The sequence below is a fragment of the Macrotis lagotis genome, chromosome 1 (assembly GCF_037893015.1).
Source record: "Macrotis lagotis isolate mMagLag1 chromosome 1, bilby.v1.9.chrom.fasta, whole genome shotgun sequence".
Classification (NCBI taxonomy): domain Eukaryota; kingdom Metazoa; phylum Chordata; class Mammalia; order Peramelemorphia; family Peramelidae; genus Macrotis; species Macrotis lagotis.
The window spans coordinates 358,445,412-358,466,623 of NC_133658.1; the positions used below are offsets into that span (position 1 = coordinate 358,445,412).

Consider the following 21,212-nt stretch of genomic DNA (forward strand, 5'->3'; position numbering starts at 1 on the left):
GAGGAAGAGGGGCTGGGCAGGGGCCGCCCGGCGGGAGAGAGCCTAAACGTTCCTGTGCCCTCCCTCCCCCTCAGCAGCCCCCGGGCAGAGACGGAGGAACAAAGCCCCAGAAGGGAGGACGGGGGAGTGGGGCAGGACATCAGGGGCCTCAGATCCCCGCCAGTCTCCCTCCCTCCGCTCTGGCCAGTGGGGAGCCCAGGGCATCCCTTCCCTGCTGTGCTCTGCCTGGGGCAGTGCCAGCACACTGCTGCACTGGGCAGAGGACATTGCCCCCCACCCATGTTCTGATCTGACCGCTGCTCCCCTGGCTACCGTGCTTTTTTGGTCCCCTCCCTTCTAAGAATTGTCTCTTCTCTTCTCTGGGTTGTTCTAGAACTTCCAAGGAGAAGGGGGACTAGACATTTTGATGGAGTAGCAGAGGAAAGAAAGTTTAGAGCTCTTTCCAGTCTCCTGCCAGGGGAAGCTCTTGCTGGGTGCCCAGGAGGGGGCAGGGGACAGGCTGGGAAGGAAGAAAGGGCACCAGCAGGAGGTCCCTTGCTACAAATAGCATCAGGAGCCTGAGGTTGGGAATGGGGCATGCGGTTCTGTATCCACCCATATGACTTAGGATCATTCTCCACTATTCTGGTTTCCTAGGGTCTGCAATAGAGATGGTCAGTTGGGAATGGTCATATTTTGCCCCCTTCAAAGCCCCTCTGTGGAGATGTTCCTTTTCCTTAGGAAAAATCAGCAGCAGTCCCTGGGGAAGCCCAGAAAAGCTCCAGTAGCCCCCTTGAATCTTAACTCCCCTTCTCTTGTTGACAAGAGGCTGCCCATTTTTAGTCCTATGTCCTGAGACCAAGCCTGACTGAGTCATTATGGAGAAGAGGACAGGTTTGGGTCATCGCTGCGGGAGGAGGGGAGAGGTCTGGGTCGCTAGTGGCTTGGAATGAGCTCTCTTCTGTAGAGTCCTTTGGAGTGAGAGTTCAGAAAGAGGCAGATAAGGGTGGTCAGCTGATGGGGATGAAGACAGTCTAGGGGAAGAAGAGTTATTCTAACCTATTTGTTCAGGGACAAGAGGGATCTCTTAGTTCAGGGGAAAGACTTAAACCTCTCCCCACTCCAACCCCTTCAGCTATACCAGATTAAGAGAATTGAGGAATAAAACCTCAATATGGGAGGGTCAATTGAGTTGTCTGTGTCGGGTATGAGAGGTAATCCAAAAACTTGGTGCCCAGGCCCCTCTAGTACTGCAGAGTCTCTGGGCTCAGAGAGGGAGAAAATCCCCTTTCCCAGGCTCTGGATAGAGCTTGTCAGGATACTGAGTTCCAGATGTGATCTGGGAGGGGTAGGGTCCCCAGGGTGTAAATAAATATTTGATTTAGGATCATAACTTTAGAGGGGACCTTCAAATTCATTTAGTCCAAAACCCTTCATTTTAGAGATGAGTAAACTGAGGCCAGGAGATTAAGTGGGGTCTTCCTCTGCCCAAGATCACACAGGTAATAAATACCAACTTGGAGCTAGAATTTGAACCCAGAACTTTCAGCCCTAAATTCAGAGTTCTTTCTGAATTCTGAGTAGCCTGTCCTGGGATGAGACAATAAGACCAAAAGCTGGGTTATTGGACTTGAGGACATAAGGCATGGTAGTCAAAGGATGCTCCTTGTCCAGTGTTAGATTTAGGTGCCCAAGTCTAGGTTAAGAACTATTCTTATGTCTGGTGGGCTCCCTGAGGGAAGAATTTCATTCACTGACTGCTATTAGTCTAGAGAGGTCACCTAGTATATATATGTTTGTCTAATGTTTCCTTCCAGGTTTTCCGTCGAGCAGATAAGAATGGTGAGCACAGCCCCAGTGGAAGGTCAGGAAGATCCACATCTGACTGTACCTTGGGGGTAGGGAGGCCATTCAGAGATTGCATCTGGAAGGCCAATCAGGAGGAGATGAATTGGGAAAAAAAATTGTGAAAGCCTGGCTGACCTGTCCCAAAGCTCTTTAGATCCTCCCCTCCTTTCCTCCTCCTGACCCCAAAGAGCCTGCCTCCTGATAGCCTCTGGGCTCTCTCTGTTTGCCCTTGTCCAAGGTAGCCCCTGCATCTAATTGCTTCCAGCATCCTCCCCTCAGCCCTAGGCCCCTGGTCCCAGCTCAGATCCCCCTTTCTCTTCCTACAAATAACTAACTAGCCTACCTTTCAGAACTCCCAGACTCTCTCTGACTTTGCCAGACAGGGATCCCTTTGTCTCCTTATGGGCCATTGGTGGCTGGAAAATGACCTGATTGTTGGCTGGCCAGGAGAGAGTTCCATCTCCTTGCTCCTTGCCAGTCTGTTTGAAAGAGAGGGTTAATGGGGACCTTCTGAAAGGCCTGATGACCCCTGTTCCCAATATCTAACTGCTTCTGTGTCTCCCACTTCTCTGTCCTCTAAAGGGGCTGGGAATGAAGCTTGGATGTTGATATAGGATTCTGATTTTCCTTTCCCCTCTTTCCATAGATGATGGGAAGCTGTCCTTTGAGGAATTCCAGAATTATTTTGCAGATGGGATTCTCAGTTCTGGGGAACTCCGGGAGCTATTTAGCAACATTGACCGGCATTACTCAGAGTAAGTGTTTGTCAGGATGTAGACTCTGCGAAAATGATGATTGGTGGGAGGGGAAGGTTGTGTCCTCAGTACAATGTAGGGGGAAGGGTAGTAGGCAAATGCTGTTATTTCTTTGGACTTCAGTTTCTTCATATGTACAACAAATCAGGGAGTATAAGCTTCCTTCCAGCCCTGACATTCTATAATTCTATGATACCAAAAAGGAATGTCTGAGACCACATTTGAACTGGGGTCCTTCTGACTTCAGGGCTGGCAGCTAGGTGGCTAGAGTGAATAGTGGATAGAGCACCAGCCCTGGAGTCAGGGGCATGGGAGTTCGAATCTGTTCTCAGATACTTGACACTTGTTGTGTGACCTTGGACAAGTCACTTAACCTTGAATACCTCACATCCAGGGCTAGCGCCAGTTGTCCAGATTCATATCTGGTCACTGGACCCAGGTAGCTCTGGAGGAGACAGTGAGTTTGGTGACTTAGCACAGTCTCCCCTCATTCAAATATAATTCATGTGCTTGTCATGGCATCACCTCCCTGATGTCATGGTCCTCTTTGAGAATAAAGGACAAACAAAATCACAAAAGAGAAAACTGAGAACCAGAGAGGGCAATTGATTTGTCCAAGATTACACCACAAGCTAACGGCTTGGACATTGAACCAGTTCTCTTTCTAGAATGTGCTGCTGCCCTGAAAAGTCCAGCATTAATCTCTATAGCCTGTGCCCTGCCATAGAGTTGTGAAGCATCTGCTAACTTCCTCTTTGTTCAAGGGAAGAAGTCATTCCCTGTCATTTCTGGGCTTCCACTTTGGCTCTGTTCTAAGGTGGAGGAGGTGGCTGGGGTGAGGTGGGCTTGGGGATGGGGATGGGAATGGGACTGGGTGAGGGGTGGGCCCCATTTGGAGAGGAGCCATGGGTCATCGAGTCACCAGTCCTAATGTTCCTCCCTCCCGCTCTGCTCAGCAGATGCTCCCCGAAAGAGAATGGTGACTCACTCACACCCTTCGTTACCAGCTCAGTGCTAATTATGGTTAATGAGCATTTGAGAATAACGAGGGGCAGCTGGCAGGAGCTGATCGTGAGCTGAGAGCTGAGCGGAGCTGAGTGAGGAGTCCCAGGGGGGGTCCCGCCTTCACAGTCCTGGGAGAGAAGGTACCTCCCAAGGCCAAGTGGCTAGAGGGATGAGGGAACACAGATGGTTCACCTGAGATTGAGGCTAGGTATAAGGGACAAGGCTAGTTCCGCTGGGGATTACCTCTAGGCTTAAGGTTGAGTTGCTGGTCTACCCTCCTCCTCCATCCTCCTCCAGACACACTGAGCAGCTCAGCTCCTGCCTGCTGGGATAAATCCAAGGCAGGGTCTCAAAATAGCCTGGAGATGAACCAGGCTTCCTCCTCTGCACCCTTCCACTTTCTACTAGCACCAACCAGACCTGGCCTGAGGTAGAGGAGTGGGTTTACCTCCCAATCCCCATCCTATTGGGGGATTAGAAGGACAGCATTAGCCGTGCCAGGATAGGCCTCACATTATAGACATCTGGGGTCATCAGAATGATCTTAGACAATGTGGGTCAGGCTGTCTGATGTCTCACTCTTTCCAGGTTGTGGGGGTGGGTTCTATCCCCTTATCCCCTGATCCAGGCAAAATTCTGGCTGCTATATCTACCCCTACTGCAGAATAGGTGGGGTCTGACTTTGGGTTGGGCCATGAGATCCTTCTCAGAACCAGCTTATTACTTTCATACCATGTAGTTCACATATTTGAGTGAGGTAGAGAAAATGAGGGTTTCCCTCTTCTTGAATAGGTGAGATGGCCTCTGGCTTCTGGACTGGAACAGGACTTCAGGGGAATCTAGTTTGGCTAGGGATGGGGTCTTGAGAGGATGTGACCAAGACTGAGAGGTATAGGAAAGGGAATCAGTAGTGCTTGAAGGGAGTGTCCTTGGGGAGTTAGGGGATGAGGAAGCTAGGACATGGACTAAAAGGAGATGGGCTGAAATGACACCATGAGTCTGAAATAGAGACAACGCTCAGGAGTAGCATAAAAAAAAGTCTTCTAGGGTGCTCTGCCATTCTGTGCATGCATACCCACATAGATGCACGTGGAAATGTATATGCATAAGATTGGGCATCTGCCCCTGGAATCTGACTTTCAGTTGAGTCTCTGAAGTCCCTTGCCAGGGACTGCTGACCTTCCATTCCTGTGAAAAAGACATTAGAGGTGGGTCCTTGCCGGGGGCTCTGGAGCAGCAAAACCCCCTAATCAGCAGGTTCCCCTATGCTATTTTTGTAGCAGCCACTACTTGGATGTCAAACACTGTCTAACAAGCCCTGATTTCTCTTACCCTGCAGCAATCTGGAAACTGAGAAGCTTTGTGGTAAGTGGGTCCAGATCTCTGGTGGGTCTGGCTCTGTCCTGATGTCTATTTCTATCTATATGCATATGTAGATGGATAAGATAAAAAATATATATGTATGAATCCATATGTATTCTATGTCTGTTTGGGGTGGTGGTACATAAGGTGCTGTCCCTGCAGCAGTCCAAAAGTAGCCTTGAAGTCTGCACTAGGATTTAGGAAACTCTTGAGGTATTAACTGATGGTGATTGGCAGATAAACAGTTCAGAGGGAAGAGGTTGTTATAGCTCTTTGGGATGTGGTGCTCTTGGTTAAAAGATGAAGGGGAGCCATTTCTGCAGATCTTGCCTTTATTCCCCTTTAGGGGGAATCAGGAAGGAGTATATTACATTGGCAGCTTCAGATGTACAAGGGTACTTCACAACCCAGGCCTCTCTAGCTCTGAATCTGTTGATTCAGAAGGGAATGCCCTTCCCTTTTCCCACCACTAAGTAGAGTTTGGCAGGACATTGTTGGGCCCAAAGTCCCAGGTGTAACTCAGGAGAGAGGTTATCCCAGCCCTCCCTATCATATCTTCTAATCCATCCTTGCCCCGACCTTTAGCATCTTGTCCTTCCAAGAACTACTTTGATCAGGGAAGTCTGGGACCTCTCTTTTTGTCCTTATCCCAAAGCTTCCTGAGGCTTTCTCATCAGCCTCCCTTCTGGTCTCCTTGTTCCCAGGCCCTGAGACCAAACCACTGACTAGACAGATGGGGATCTTAGGGAGGTGAGCCAGGTAGATGACCTGGACTGGGAGGGGTGGCAGCCCTGGGACTCCACATGGGCAGACATACCATAATGAGCATGCTCAGTCATTTTTTCCCTTTATTTCTCTCTATCCCAACCTTAGACTATTTCTCAGAGCACCTGGGTGCATACAGACCTGTGCTGGCTGCCCTGGAGGCCCTGAATAGTGCAGTGCTTGCTGCCATGGATGCCACTAAACTGGTGAGTGGTGACTTCCTGAGTGCTCTGCTCCTGATGTCTTCATGACTGGAGGTCAGGGGAGGTGGAAGAATTGGGAGAAACAGCCAGATCTGAGGGAGAAGCACAGAGGGTCATCTGTGACAACATGCAATCCGTTCTTATATTTATATGCCCACTATGTGACCTTGGGGAAGTCATTTAACCCTGACTTCCTCTCATCCTGGGTCATCTCCAGTTGTACCCCTCCATGTCTGGCTACTGGACCCATATGGCTTTGAAGGAAAGTGGGGCTGGTGACTGAGCATAACATCCCCTCACTCAAATCCAGTTCACATGTTTGTCATGGCATCAGCTCCCTAATGTCCTGGTCCTCTTCAAGAACAAAGGACAAAGAACATCATCATCATCATCATCATCATCATATCTGCAGACATCTAGATGAGCAAGTCTGTGCAAACATATGCATAGACACTCATAGATTCAGCTCTTCCCTCACTGCTTCCCACTCTCTTTATTGCTACTAGAAATTGTAGGTGGATGTTATTGGGTATTACCCAGGTGTGTATGGGTATAAATGTGTTACCATGTGTTAAGGATGACTGTGTGTTACTGTGGTATAAGTGGGGAATTGTCACCTGTAAGCAGTTTCCTTGGCTCATAGAACCAGGTCTTAATCCATGTGGAAAGAGGCTTGCCAAGACTAAAGCAAGACCAGATAGATAGCAGCAGGAACTTACACGCAAAGTTGGTGAGGACAACCATGAACCGAGGTCATATTTGGAAGCAAGTGAGGCCAGACTCCCCAGAGCAGAGTCAGGGGAAGGAGGCGGGGCAAGTCAACAAATAAATGGTTATATAACTGAAGTGGGCCAGGGGCCACTTATGACCAACAGTGCTGGATTTTGATTTTGCATTATTTGCTCTTGGAAGAATTGAATTATGGAGAGGACACTAAATCTTGATTCATAGATTTTAACTGGGGTTCAATCCTGACTATACCCTTATTACCTTGGGTGACTCTTGGCAAGTTACATTATCTGTCTAGGCCTTAGTTTATTCATCTTTCAAATGAAGGCTTTTAATGTCTAACCTATGACCCCTGTGATCTTTCTTCCATTATCTTGAAGAAAATTCTAATGAATACCCGTGTGTGTGTGTGTGTGTGTGTGTGTGTGTGTGTGTGTGTGTGAAGCTAAGAGAGGCAAGAGAAGAGGGCAACATCTGAGTTGGGTGGGTGAGACCAGAACAGGATCAAACAGTCAAACAGTTCAGGGATTCTCTAAACAGTGAGAAGAGGAAGAAGGAATCCTGGGGGTGCTGAATTTGGCCAGATCCCCTTCTCCTTTTCCTGGCTAGACCCATTTTCTTACAGTGTTACTTTAAGACAATCCAATTTAAAAAATAACAAACCAGGGGGTGATTCTTCACCTTACAGTGTTTCCCCAGATTTCATTATATGATTCAGCCTTGATTTGATTGATTTCATTCCTTGTGAACATTGCTCACACTCAGGCACGTTTATTTATCTATAGCTATTGACCCACTCTCATATATATATATATATATATATATATATATATATATATATATGTATGTATATATATATATATACACATACACACACACACACACACACACACACACACAGATTTGTCCACTCACAAGCCCTTCCACTCCTACAGATGATGCAGTCATAGCTGAACTACCTACAATCACGCACCCTCATATCCACACAGATCTTGCTCTTCTCTCAGAGAGCCGGTTTAGGAGGGAATAACCTGCCCCAGATGTTCACAAGGTAAGCCCAGGTCGCCTTCCTTGGCTCTGTGATCACAGATCTGTGATCTAGAGTCAAGGAGTTAGCCTGCTCAGGATCAGAGGTTGTACCCCTAGTAGATATCTACCCTCCAGGTAAGAGAAATGACTTCATTTCCAGGGCACTTGGAGGGCCTCCCAAATGTCTTTGGTGGTATTCCAAGCATCAGGTTCAAATATGGCCCCTTTGATACCCCCCCCTTCTTTTTAGTTTTTTTTTGGAAGGCAAAAATTCAAATCCAGCCTCAGTCATTTATTACCTAACTGTGTGACCTTGGGCAAGTCATTTAACCCTATAGCCTTGCAAAAAAAGAAAAAGAAAAAACTGAAAAGTAGGCACTGTGAAAGTCTCAAACAGCTCATCCACCTTCTCCCAGTTCTTGGACAGGCCAGTGTGTGAGTTGCTCATGAAAAATCAGTTTTTAGGGCTGGTCTTCAGGACACCAGCAAAGAGGTGATGCTACAAGCTCTCCATGGCTTTCCAGTCCACAACCACACCACATTTCAAGGGGTAACTTAAGCTGGTACTGAGCCCTAGGCATCCTTCCATAGCATCTTTGCAGGGCTCCCTTCCATTTTGCTTTTTCCTCTTCCTAAGCCATTTTCCATGACTTCATCTGGATATATTTCTCTTTGTATCAAAGATCTTTAAATCAGACTCTTGTACATTAGCAGATTCCACTAATCTACCTTTTGCCTTATTACTCTTATTACTCTCCTTCTATACTCTTTACATCCCGATCAAAATGGTCCATTCTACCAGCCTTCTTTCTTAACTCCCCCACCCTAAGAGGAGTAGAGAGCAAAATAGGAGGGAGCTATTATAGGAGTCTGGATGAGTATTCATGAAGACCCATATTAGGATGGTGGCAGTGGGACTATAGAAGAGAGAACACTCCTAAGAGATGCCACAGAGATGGAGTCCACAAGACTTGGTGGTCTGCCTGGACATGGGTGGTTAGAGATAGGGAAGGATCAAAGGCCATACCTCAAGTTTTTTCAGCCGTGGGGGAGTAGGTAGGTGGTGGTCCCACAAACAGAAAGAGTGATATTAGATGGAAGATTGGATAGAGGGGGACGGTTTGGGAAGTGTTGAGTTTGAGATCTTGGGGCATAAGGGTTATTCTAAAAGAGTGAAGTGACTCAGTGGATAGACCACTGAGTTTGGAATCAGTCATCTTCCTGAGTTCAAGTCTGGCCTCAGCCACTTGCTGTGTGACCCTGGGCAAGTCACATAACCTCAATTTTCTCATCTGTCATGAGCTGGAGAAGGAAATGGCAAATTATTTGTAGTATCTTTACCAAGAAAACTCCATGACCAGAATTGACCTGATGATTCATGGGATCTCAAAGAGATGGACTTGACTGGATAACAATCCAGAAATGCAGATCTGGAGCTTAGAAAAAAAAGGTCAGGACCAAAAATATAAATTAGGAAGCATCTTGTATGGAATGAAAGTTCCTTGAGGGGATATATTTTAGTTTTGTCCTGGTACATGGAACACACTCATAAACATTTGCTCATTTATGGAGGACGTGAGATTGCCATTAGAGAGGACAGAGGAGAGGTCTGAGGGATGACAGAGGAAGGAGCACTGAATTTGGAGTCAGAGCATTTGAACTTTACTTCTATGCTATGTCGCAGGAGCCTCTGTAATCCTGGGCAAGTTAATTCTCTAGCCCTCTTTCTCCCCATCTCTAAAGGACTGGGTCAGATAGATCACTAAGTCCCTTAGACTCTAAGTCCTATGAAAAGTATGGCTCAGTTCTTGGGGAACAGGTGTTTGACTACATAAAAAAGGTCATTTGGGAGAATAAGAGCCATCAAGGAAGAATGAGGAGGAAAGGGAGTTAGACAAGAGAGCCAAAAGATTGTGGTGTCTTCTGAAGCTTGGGAGTATAGCTTATTCAATGAGGAATTGTTGATGGCATCAAAAGCTGCAAAGAAGTTGGGAAAGATGGAGTCAGAGAATGAGAGGGCAGCATTGTATGGAGAAAAGAAGACTAGTTTAGGAACCAGAAATCCTGACTTTTAAATCCCATTGTATGAATTTGGGCTAGTCCTCAGTGGACTTTAGTTTCCTCATTTATAAACTGAATGGGTTGGACTTGCTAAAATCTTAAATCCACAACTCTATATTATGGTTATTTTGGTGACCTAGGAAGACACAGTTCCAGATGAATAATGAGTGAAGCCTAAGGACCAGGCAAAGATTCAATAAGGACAAAGATGGAAGGGTCAGAATTTTCTGAGCAGAAAGCACCAGAGCCCAGATGACAATGTAGAGGCAACAATAGCTTCTTCCTGCATAAGTGGTAATTGTTGGGGACTGGTCACATCGGTCACTCCCTTGGACCAAGCAAGGACCTGAGTGGCCCCTGGCCCTCACACTGCCATTGGTGGCAGTGTTTTTAGTTGTGTCTGATTCTTCATACCCCATTTGGGGTTTTCTTGACAGAGATTCTAGAGTGGTTTGCCATTTCCTTCTCCAGTCCATTTTAGAAATGAGAAAACTGAGGCAAACAGATTGTGTCCAAGACCAGATTTGAACTCAGGAATATGAGTCTTTCTGACTTCAGGTCTGGAATTCTATCTATTGTATCACCTAGCTAGCTGCCCTTATATTGTAGCTTTGCTTAAACTTACATCCTCAGGGTTGGAGCCTGTTCAAGACTCAGGATCCTCATACTTTCCCTTGCTTCTCCCTTTTGTTCTTACCTTTTCTTCTCCTAGTCAAGATCCCTCAAGGTCAGTGGCCTCAACTAGAGAATAGGTTGAGGGAAAGGGAGAGGAAATAGCTAGTGGGTTTATGACCTCAAGGGCTGGGCCAGGCCAGGCCAATAAAAGTCCAGCCCCCTCTACTATCTATCTAGACTATTGCCCCCAATCCCACATTCCCATTCTGCTCATCCCTCACCCTCTGGTTCACTTTTCCTTCCTTATAAAGAGAGAAGCTGGGTTGTTTTTTCCAGGTACATTCTGGAAAGGTAGACCTTCAACTACTACCTCTTTTGGTTCTGATTGTGGTTCATTTGTGGGACTCTGGAGACTTGGATTCTCATCCAGTTTTACCAATAACTCCCACACAATGGAATAGTCTTTTCACTGGGCCTCAAGTTTTTTTGTAAAGTGAAAGGGTTAGGCTATATAAGTCTCTACAATACTTGTACAAGAGAGTAAATAATGGAAAAGAGATTGATGTGGGATCAGGAGAACTGGATTCAAATCTTGGATCAGTTTCTTACCATCTGTTTGCTCTTGGGCAAATCATGACCTTTCTGGATCTGTTTCCTCACCTTTAAAGGAAAGGGGTTGGATTTTGACATCTAAGTTTTATATCTGTGATCCTAAGATTTCTAGATTCTGTGTCGACCCTTTCTCTTGACCTAACTCTGGGGGTAGGTAGGAGAAAGAAATGAGAGGCAGTTACCTTTTGTTTCACTCTACCCCATTTCCATGTTTTTATTGCCACAGGTCCCACATTGGGGGAGGGGAAGAGGGGGAGAGCAGGAGGCTGTCCTCAGGTATCCTAAAGCCAGGCCAGTGACACACCAGCCTTGGCTAGCCACCTGATTGCTCCATGGTCTTATTGTCCTCCTTGCCCTGCTCAGGCTCAGCATTGGTAGCGGCTTCGGTGCCAGCGCCTCTGTGGATGCGGCTGGTCCTCAGCCTCATTCTCAGTCAGCAGATAGGTGTGAAGGTGCTGCCAGGACTGGGTACTCTTGGTACTACTGTCCACTCCCCACCACTCATCCTGCAGTCGAGCATCTAGTAGTAGCAGGAATACCAAAATCTTCTTCATCTCATGAGCCCAAGAGCCCTCCAGGCAATCTGTCCCATCACCTGCACCTCTCAGGGAGGAGGCAACTGGTGTTGCTGTTGCCCCAGCCTTATCCCCCTGCCTTCCAGTCCAGGATCCAGGGGGCATGCTGATCTCTGTCAGTTGGTTCCTTTTGTCCAAGGGCAGGAACAACACAATCTGGGGCTGGGAAGAAGAAAGAGTAAAGCTGGTGAAACTTCCTTGCCGCCAACAGTCTGGGTCCCTTTCCTATTTTTCAGAGAGAAAAAACTGAGGGCTAGAACCCAAAAGGACCTAAGGCTTCATGTGATTTGTCTCTGGTGTGTTCCTAAAACTTCTCTCCTTTCTATACCTCTATATTCACTAGCCCTGGGATGGGAGGTGAAGGAACCAGTACATGGGGACAGACTGTGGACTCACTGTAGCCTTCCCTGAATATGAGCTCAGAGCTCAGAGCATTAAATGTTCATCCTCATGATAGACTTGGAAAGAAGTTAGGAACCAAGAGGCAGGGGGTGTCCTTTAGCCTCCCCTATTAAGTAAATTGACTGAGAATTCCAAGATACTCACACTTGATTTTCTCTTCAAGTGGCCAAAGAAGGCCTTCTTCTTCTTGGCCTTTTCCATGTCTGGGGGTTTTTCCTTCAGTCCCTGCTTGGGAGTCTTGGTTTTCTTTCGAGAGTTGTAGTTACCCATTGTAGGTAGCAGCTGTGACTTTGTCTTCCCTATCTGCCCCTATTATGGTCCAGGACCCATCCCGAGCTTTGCCTTGACGTCTGGGCTGTCCTCTGTATCCCTCCTCCAACAAACTAGGTAGGGGCTATTGTGACCTCACTAAGCATGACCTCATCAGTAACATCTAGAATTCTCTTCCTTTTCTCCCATAAAGATCCTTTCTTTATTTTAGATGGAGATTCAGAAAGGCTCTGACTTTTTTTCAACTATACTACTGACCTATTTATAAAATCTTTGGCAAATTCCTTTCTTTTTCCAAATATCTATTTCTCCTATAAAATAATAGTGTTATATTAGTTGATCTCCAAGTTTCATTCTGAGTCCTAGCCTATTTTTATTTTTATTTATTTATTTGCTCATCTATTGATTTATTTATTTATTCATTCATTCATTCATTTATTTGTTTATTTATTTTTAGGCTTGCCCAAGGCCACACAGCTAGGTAATTATTAGGTGTTTGAGACCAGATTTAAACCCAGGTACACCTGACTCCAGGGCCAGTGCTTTATCCACTGCGCCACCTAGCCTTCCCCCCCCCCCAGCCTATTTTTATAAATGTATTTTTCCCAATTATATGTAGCAGTTATTTTTAACACTTTTAAAAAGCCTTCCCTCATGTTTTGTTGGGAAGGCAAGCAATTTGATTTAGGTTATTTCTATATTAGTCATGTTGTGAAAGAAAACAAAGACGAAAGTCTTTTGGAACTGTCATGGATCACTGTTTTGCTGAGAATAGCTAAATATTTCACAGTTGATCATTGTTACAATATTGCTATTGCTATGTACAATATTTTCCTGGTTCTGCTTACTTCACTGTTCATCAGTTCATTTTTGTCTTTCTATGTTTTTCTGAAAGCATCCTACTTTATCATTTCTTATAGCATAATAGTATTTTATCATAATCATAAATCACACTTTGTTCAGCCCTTCCCTAATTGATGACCATTTCCTTAATTTCCAATTCTTTGCCACCACAAAAAGTTGCTATAAATATTTTTGTACATGTGAGTACTTTTCCTTTTTTTTAAAATCTTTTTAGGATACAGACATAATAGTGATATTTCTAGGTTAAAGGATATGCATGGTTGATAAAATGTTGAGCTCTTACCCCAAAAGTTTAGAATTTGGGGTTTATCAAATACTAGATTACTTTAGTTATTTTCTACTGTATATTGTGTATCTAATGTATTCCACTGATCCACCATTCTATTTCTTGGCCGGTACCAGATTTTTTTTTTAAGGTTAATTTTTTTCTTCCATTTTATTTTTCCTATTACATACAAAGATAGTTTTCAACATTCATTCAATTGCAAGTTTATGAATTTCACATTTTTCTATTATCCTCCCTTCCCTCCCCCATGGTGGTACTACTGTACACTCCCCACCACTCATCCTGAAGTTGGGCATCTAGTAATAGTAGGAATACCAAAGTCTTCTTTATCTCATAAGCCCAAGAGCCCTCCAGGCAATCTGGTAAAAGTTGTACTTGTACAATAGTGTTTGGAATATTTTCATATTAGTCATGTTGTGAAAGAAAAAATAGAACTAAGGGGAAAAATCATCAGGAAAAAACCCCATAAAAGAAGTCTTTAAAAATTGAACATCTCTGTTTTTATTCTGGATGTGGATGACATTTTCTAGACCAGGTCTCTCAGGATTGTCCTTGATCATTGAACTGCTGAGAGGAGCTACATCCATCGTAGTTGATCATTTCACAGTGTTGTTGTTAATGTGTACAGTGATTTCTTGGTTCAGCTCATTTCACTCAGCATCTGATCATGCAAGTCTTTTCTTGCTTCTCTAAAATCTATTGCTCATGATTTTTTTTTTACAAAACAATAGTATTCTATAACATTCGTATACCACAACTTATTCAGCTATTCCCCAATTGATGGCTATCCCCTAAATTTCCAATTCTTTGTCTCTACAAAAAGATTTGCTATAAATATTTTTGAACATGTCAGTTTTTCCCTGTTTTTATGATCCCTTTGGGATATAGACCTAAGTAGTAATATTACTGGATCAAAGGTTAGGCAGTTTTATTGTCTTTTGGGCATAGTTCCAAATTGCTCTCTAGAATAGTTGGATCAGTTTACAACTCCATCTCATTAGTGTCCCAATTTTCCCACATCCTCTCCAACTTTGATCATTTTACTTTTTTGTCATCTTAACCAATCTGATAGGTGTGAGGTGGTACCTCAGAGTTGTTTTAATTTTCATTTCTCTAATCAATAATGATCTGGAGAATTTTTTCATAAAAAATGTGTGAAGCAAGTGCTTAGTGTTTCTTGAACTTAATTTCTTTCCATAAAGGAGTATAACTCGAACATACAATAGTTAATCTTCTTACATACATATGTATATACACATGCACACACACCAGATACACACACACACACACACACACACACACATACACACACACACACAGATACACACCCCACCCCAATTACATATCCCCTCTCTCTCCCCAACCACACATTAAACCTGAGTAAATAATCATTTTCTTCCCATACATGGACACATATGTGTAAGTGTTCACTCATGCACAATTTAACTTTCTCCACACATGTGCACATATATGTACATTCAACATCTCTACATATACATGATCACATATTTTCATACATCTCATAAATCTAAATCATCAATATCTTCACATGCCCTAATACTCAACCAACAATCATTCAGGTCAATAAGCATTTATTAAATGCCCATGATGTGGGCCAGGTATTGGACCATATACTAAGGATATTAGGACAAAAAAGGACCTTAGAAGGGACCTTGGAGACCATCAAATTCAACCCTCTCAATTTATAAAATTTTTACTATAAATAGCTTTAATTTCTTCATTTGAAAACTGCTTATTCATGGGAAATTTTAACATTTGCAAATGGAGAATGACTTATAATCTTATAAATTTGATTAAATTCTCTATATATTTTAGAAATGAATCTTTTAATAGAAACACTGTGAAGATTGCTTCCCAGCTTTCTGCATTCCTTCTAATCTTGGCTACATTGCTTTTATTTGTGCAAAAATTTTTAAATTTAATATAGTAAAAATCATCCATTTTGGTATTTGTAATGTTCTTTATCTCATTTGGTCATAAACCTCTCCCCTCTCCATAGATCTGACAGAGTATTTCTTACTCTCTTAATTGGTCTATGATATCACCATTTATGTCAAAATCATATACCCATTTTGACCTTCTCTTGTTATAGAGTATGAGATGTGGCTTTATGCTTAGTTCTGTCATACTATTTTCCAGTTTTCCCAACAGTTTTTGTCAAATAATGAGTTCTTGTTCCAGAAGCTATTGTTTTGGGGTTTATCAAAAAGTAGATTATTGTAGACCTTTACTACTATTTCTTTTGTATCTAATCTAAATCACAATCCATTTCTCTGTTTCTTAGTCAGTACCAGACAGTTTTGATGACTGTCATTTTATAATATAGTTTTAGATCTGGTTCAGTAGGCCATCTTCTTTTGCAATGTTTTTCATCAGTTCTCTTGATATTCTTGACCTTTTTGACCCCAGTTGAATTTTGTTACTATTTTTTCTAGCTCTGTAAAATTGGGATTTTTTGGTAGTTTGATTAGTATGGCATTGAATAAATAATTTAATTTGAGTAGAATTATAATTTTTATTATATTAATTCAGCCTAACCATTAGCAATTGACATTTTTTCCAATTGTTTAGATCTGAATTTGTTTGAAAAGTATTTTATGATTGTTTTCATATAGTTTCTAGGTTTGTCTAGGGAGATAGATTCCCAAGTATTTTAACAGTTACTTTAAATGGAACTTCTCTTTCTATCTCTTGTTCTTGGGCTTTATTGGTCAAATATAGAAATTCTTATGATTTATGTGGGTTACCAGATTGTTTGGAAAATTATCTCTCTTCATTTTTTTCATTGATTCCCTTAATAATTTGAACTTTTATTCTTCCAGATAAATTTTTCTATTAGTTTTCTAACTCCAGAAAATATTTTTTGGTAGTTTCATATGTCATTGAATAAGTAAATAAATTTAGATAGAATTATCATTTTTATCATATTGTTTCAGCCTATCCCTGATCAAGGAATATTTGTCCAATGGTTTAAATCTAATTTTATTCATATGATTATGTGGGTTTATTTTATATCCTAAAACTTTGCTAAGGTTGTTAATTATTTCAACCAGTTAAATATTTCATTGATACTTTTATCTTTACTTCATTACAGTTCTTTCTGTCTTTTCCTCCAGGTTCAAGTCAAGTCAGCTAGCATTTATTAAATGCTAACAATGTGACAAACCATGGGCTAAGCTCTTTGATTACAAATACTAGCAGAAAGTAAAATTTTCCTTGGCCTCAAGGAACTTTCACTCCAAAGACTTAAAATTTTTTTTCCTTTATTTAAGGCAGTGGGGTTAAGTGATTTGCCCAAGGTCACACAGCTAGGCAATTATTAAGTGTCTGAGGCCGGATTTGAACTCAGGTCTTCCTGACTCCAGGGCTGGTGCTCTATCCATTGTGCCACCTAGCTGATCCTGAAACTTTCATTCTAATGAGGAAAAAGTAATATAGAAAAGGAAGCTCAGAAACAAAGTTTGGGAGGAGGCAAAGGTAAGAGAAACATGATCAGGTAGAGAAACTCCAAAGAGTCGGGAGATAAGGAAGGAAACTCTCATTGAGCTGGATGTTCTCCTTAAATTGGAGATTCTGGAATGAACCAGTCAAATGGAAGAAAGATCTTCTGAGGCTTAGTAAAGAAAGTCCAGAGAGTTAGAAATGGAACGTGAAGGCTGAACTCTTTCCTTTTGACAAAAAAATGCCAAAATATCAATTCAGGAACTAAGTCTGTATGCAGTACAAGACCCTCACTTCTGTGCTGTGAGAAAATACTCTTTCATTATATATAGCCTTCTCTTTAAGATTCTTTCTAGTTCTAAATATGTGAGTCAATGATCCATTCTCGAAGATTTCATTAATTTTTCCATTACTTTCAGTTTCTAATGGTTTTTTTTTCATCTTTCTATATATTGCTTTCTTGGTTCTACTTATGTTTCTTCTGCATCAGTTTGTAAGAATCATTTGAACTCTTACAATTCATCATTTCTTTTTGTTAGCTATACTGGAGTGGCTTTCCATTTTTCCCCCTAGCTCATTTTACAGATGAGAAAACTTAGGCAAAGAGGGTTAAGTGACTTGTCCATGGTCACACAGCTGGTCAAATGGTCACACACAATGTATATGAAAGCTGCATTTGAACTCAGGTCTTCCTGATTCATGATCTAGTTCTCCATATTTTTTCCCATAGTTGCTAATGCTGATTGCAATTCCCTCCAACCATTCCTCCCCACTCCCATTTATCCTATTTTTCTCTCTACTTTATGTCACTCCCAAAAGTGTGATGTGGGGCAGTCAAGTGGTATAATGGACAGAACACCAGTTCTGGGGCCAGGAGGTCCTGAGTCCACATCCCACCCCAGACACTCAGAACCACTCAGCTGTGTGGTCCCAGGCAGGCCACCCAGTCTCACCACCTTGCAAAAAACAACAAAAAATTTGTTGTATCTGACTACCCTCTCCTCTATCACTTACACTCCTCCTCCCATCCCTGTCCACTTTCTCTCATCCCTTTCCTTTTTCCTCTAGGGTAAGATAGATTTCTATATCTTATTATATGTATATTTTGTTTCCTCTGAGTCATTTCTGATGAGAATAAAGGCTCATTCATTCCCTTTCCCCTCCCCCTTCCATTGTACTGCAAAAGCTTTTTTATGACTCTTTTATATAAAATATTTTATCCTATGCTTCCTCTCCTTTCACTTCCTCCCAGTACTTTCCTTTATTGCTCACTGACTCCATCTTTATACTATATTATACCATTATATTCAACTCCCTCCTGTGCCTTGTCTACATATGCTCCTTCTAACTGCTCTATTAAATGAGAAGGTTCATATGAGTTATCAATATCATCTTCCCATGCAGGATTACACACAGTTCATCATCATTAAGTCCCTCATAATTTACCCTTCTCCTCCACCCCTCTCTATGCCTCACCTGAGTCCTGTACTTGAAGATCAAAATTTCTGTTGAGCTCTGGTCATTTCAACATGAACATTTGAAATTCCCCTGTTTCACTGAAAGTCCATCTTTTTCCCTGGAAGAGAATGTTCAGTTTTGCTGGTTAGTTGATTCTTGGTTGCATTCCAAGCTCTTTTGCCTTCCAGAATATTATATTCCAAACCCTACAAGCCCTTAATGTGGATGCTGTTAAGTCCTAGTTAATCCTAACTGTAGCTCCATGATATTTGAATTGTTTCCTTCTGGTCACTTGTAATATTTTCTCTTTGAGAGTTCTGGAATTTGGCTATTATAATTCCTGGGAGTTAATCTTTTTGAATCTCTTTCAGGAGGTTATCGGTAGATTCTCTCAATTTCTATTTTATCCTCTCTTCTAGGATATCAGGAAAATTTTCCTGTAGAAATTCTTTAAAAATGAAATCAAGGCTCTTTTCTGATCATGATTTTTTTAAAAAAGATTTTATTTATTATGAGTTTTACAATTTTTCCCCTAATCTTACTTCCCTCCCCCCCCGCCACAGAAGGCAATTTGCCAGTCTTTACATTATTTCCATGGTATACATTGATCCAAAATGAATGTGATGAGAGAGAAATCATATCTTTAAGGAAGAAACAAAGTATAAGAGATAGCAAGATCTGATCATGACTTCCAAGCCCAATAATTTTTAAATTGTTTCTCCTTTTTCTGTTCACCAGGTCAGTTTTTTTCCAATGGGATATTTCATGTTTTCTTCTAGTTTTTCATTCTTTTGATATTGTTTTATTGTTTCTTGATTTCTTACAAAGTTATCAGTTTCCTTTAGCTCCATTCTGCGTTTGAAGGAATTGTTTTCTTCAGAGAGCTTTCCTATCTCCTTTCACATCTGGCCAATTTTCCTTTTTAAGGTATTCTTCTCCTTATTAACTTTTTGGATTGTTTTATCCCTTTGACCTAAACTGGTTTTTAACATGTTTTCTTCAGCATTTTTTGGATCTCCTTGACTAAGCTGCTGACTTGGTTTTCATGTTTTTCCTGCATCTCTTATTCTTTCCCCAATTTTTCCTTTACCTCCCTTATTTGATTTTCAAAATCTTTTCTGAGCTCTATCATAGCCTGAGCCCAACTCCTTGGAGGCATTAGATGCAGAAGCTTGGACTTTGGCATCTTCTGAGTGTGTGTTTTGATCCTCCGTGGGACCAAAGTAATTGTCTATGGTCAGATTCCTTTTTTTTCCTGTTTACTCATTTCCCCAGCCTGTGGCCTGGTTTTGGGGTGCTTCCTGAGCTTTTGAGTATTATTGGGTCACCCCTGTAAGGACTTCAGTCCAGGTCTTATGTGAGACTCTGATGGCTCTCCTGCCTGTGCTCTGGTCTGTGGATGACCACAAGCACTCCACCCTGCCCTGGAACTGTGGGGAGGGTCACTGCCTGCTCGCTACAGACTACAACCTGGATCTGAATATGGACAAAGCACCGGAGTCCTGTCCCTGGCAGAGAGGAGTGACCTCAACAGTCTTCTCCCACCCCTTACCTTCTGTGGGCTGAATGCTCTGGGAGTAGCTGCTGGGCAGCTCCCTACTGGGTGGCTCTGTGGGTCTGCTTCTGTTTCCTGGGACTGGGCTATGCTGAGGGCGGTGGCTATGCCAAGGGCCATGCTGTCCTGGGTTTCTTACTCATTCTGGCGGAGGTTTCCCTGCTGATCCTCCAAGTTGTGCTTGGTGTTCTCTGGGTTGACAGGTCAGGAAACAGCATCTGCTGCCATGAGCTAGTGCTCCCAGGGACCCAGGCACCCTGTGGGCTATTTCTGGAAGGCTGGAGCTCTGTTGCTCCACTGAACTTTTAAGAAAGGTCAATATTAAAGTATGGAGGAAGGAGTGAATTTCAGGCACTGGGAATGTTGCACATAAAAGAAAGATATGGAATGTTGAGTTTGTTAAATAAGTATTCAGTGTGATTGGAATGTAGAAGACATGAAGGGGAATAAAATGAAATAAGACTTCAATATAGAATAGAGCTAGATTTTTTTTAATTTAATATTTCTCATTTTGTACAAATAATTTTTTTACATTAATAAAATATTCTTGTTTAAGAGTAAATGAAATACCCCCTCCCTCCATAAATATAGACTTGCTTGAGTAATAAAGTAAAGGGGAGAGAAAAAAATTAAAATAAAAAAATAATAGTAATAATTGTAGGTATGGCCAGGTGGCGCAATGGACAGAGCACCAGCCCTGGAGCCATGAGCACCCGAGCCCACATCCGGCCCCATAAACCCAACAATCACCCAGCTGTGTGACATGCAAGCCACCCGAACCCCACTGCCCTACAAACCCCCCCCCAAAAAAAGAAAAAGAAAAAAAAAGACCCCAAATAAAATAAAATAGTAATAATAGTAGGGATGGCTGGGTGGCGGACAGAGCATTGGCCCTTGAACCAGGAGCACCCAGGTCCAAATCTGGCCTCAGACACCCAATGATCACCCTGCTATGTGGCCTTAGGCAGGCCACCCAGCCCCATTTGCCTTGCACCCCCCCAAAAATAATAATAATTAAAAATGTGCTTCAGTCTGTGTTCCAACACCACCAACTCTGTCACGGGTGGATCACATTCTTTATCATAAGTCCATCACAAAAGTTACTTCCATATTTTTCCACCATTGCCATTGCTGATTGCATAGAGCCATATTTTTAAGAGTTCCCTCTAAATGCTAGGGTAAATTTGGATTTTTATCCTAGAAGTAATAGGGAGCCAATGGGGAATCTTTGAGCATAGGAGTGACATGTTCTGACCTGCTTTTTGTTTGCTTTTTTTAAAATTAATATTTTTTTCTACCTACCTACCTCCTACTCCATTTAAAAAGCAAGAAAAAATATATCTCTGTTACAAAGATGTATGGTCAAGCAATACAAAT

General features: G+C 42.4%; 2 protein-coding genes and 1 long non-coding RNA gene across 6 annotated transcripts in view; 1 reads left to right on the top strand and 2 right to left on the bottom strand.

Annotated features, from left to right (window-relative positions):
- NECAB3 (N-terminal EF-hand calcium binding protein 3) overlaps positions 1-21,212 on the top strand; it is a 39,254-nt gene that overhangs the window by 581 nt on the left and 17,461 nt on the right. Inside the window, exons 2-5 of one of the 3 annotated variants that reach the window (XM_074212152.1) lie at positions 1,797-1,821; positions 2,474-2,582; positions 4,927-4,952; positions 5,823-5,920. In XM_074212152.1, coding sequence (XP_074068253.1) covers positions 1,797-1,821; positions 2,474-2,582; positions 4,927-4,952; positions 5,823-5,920 — 258 coding nt within the window. Of the gene's footprint in view, positions 1-118; positions 2,583-4,926; positions 4,953-5,822; positions 5,921-21,212 lie in introns of those variants that run through there. The other 2 variants (XM_074212153.1, XM_074212154.1) reach the window with 2 other exon arrangements.
- Positions 507-10,467, bottom strand: LOC141505888 (uncharacterized). Of its 2 annotated transcripts, XR_012473721.1 has the most exons (4): positions 10,362-10,467; positions 5,856-6,009; positions 3,831-3,909; positions 507-1,013 (listed from the first exon to the last, which is right to left on the bottom strand). It is a non-coding gene; the product is annotated as an uncharacterized LOC141505888 (long non-coding RNA). The 2 variants fall into 2 exon arrangements; XR_012473720.1 differs by lacking the exons at positions 507-1,013; positions 3,831-3,909 and adding an exon at positions 4,612-4,775.
- On the bottom strand, positions 11,147-12,334 carry C1H20orf144 (chromosome 1 C20orf144 homolog). The gene is made up of 2 exons (XM_074212155.1): positions 12,085-12,334; positions 11,147-11,700 (listed from the first exon to the last, which is right to left on the bottom strand). The coding sequence occupies exons 1-2, from the start codon at positions 12,208-12,210 to the stop codon at positions 11,329-11,331; spliced, it is 498 nt and encodes a 165-aa protein (XP_074068256.1). The 5' UTR covers positions 12,211-12,334; the 3' UTR covers positions 11,147-11,328.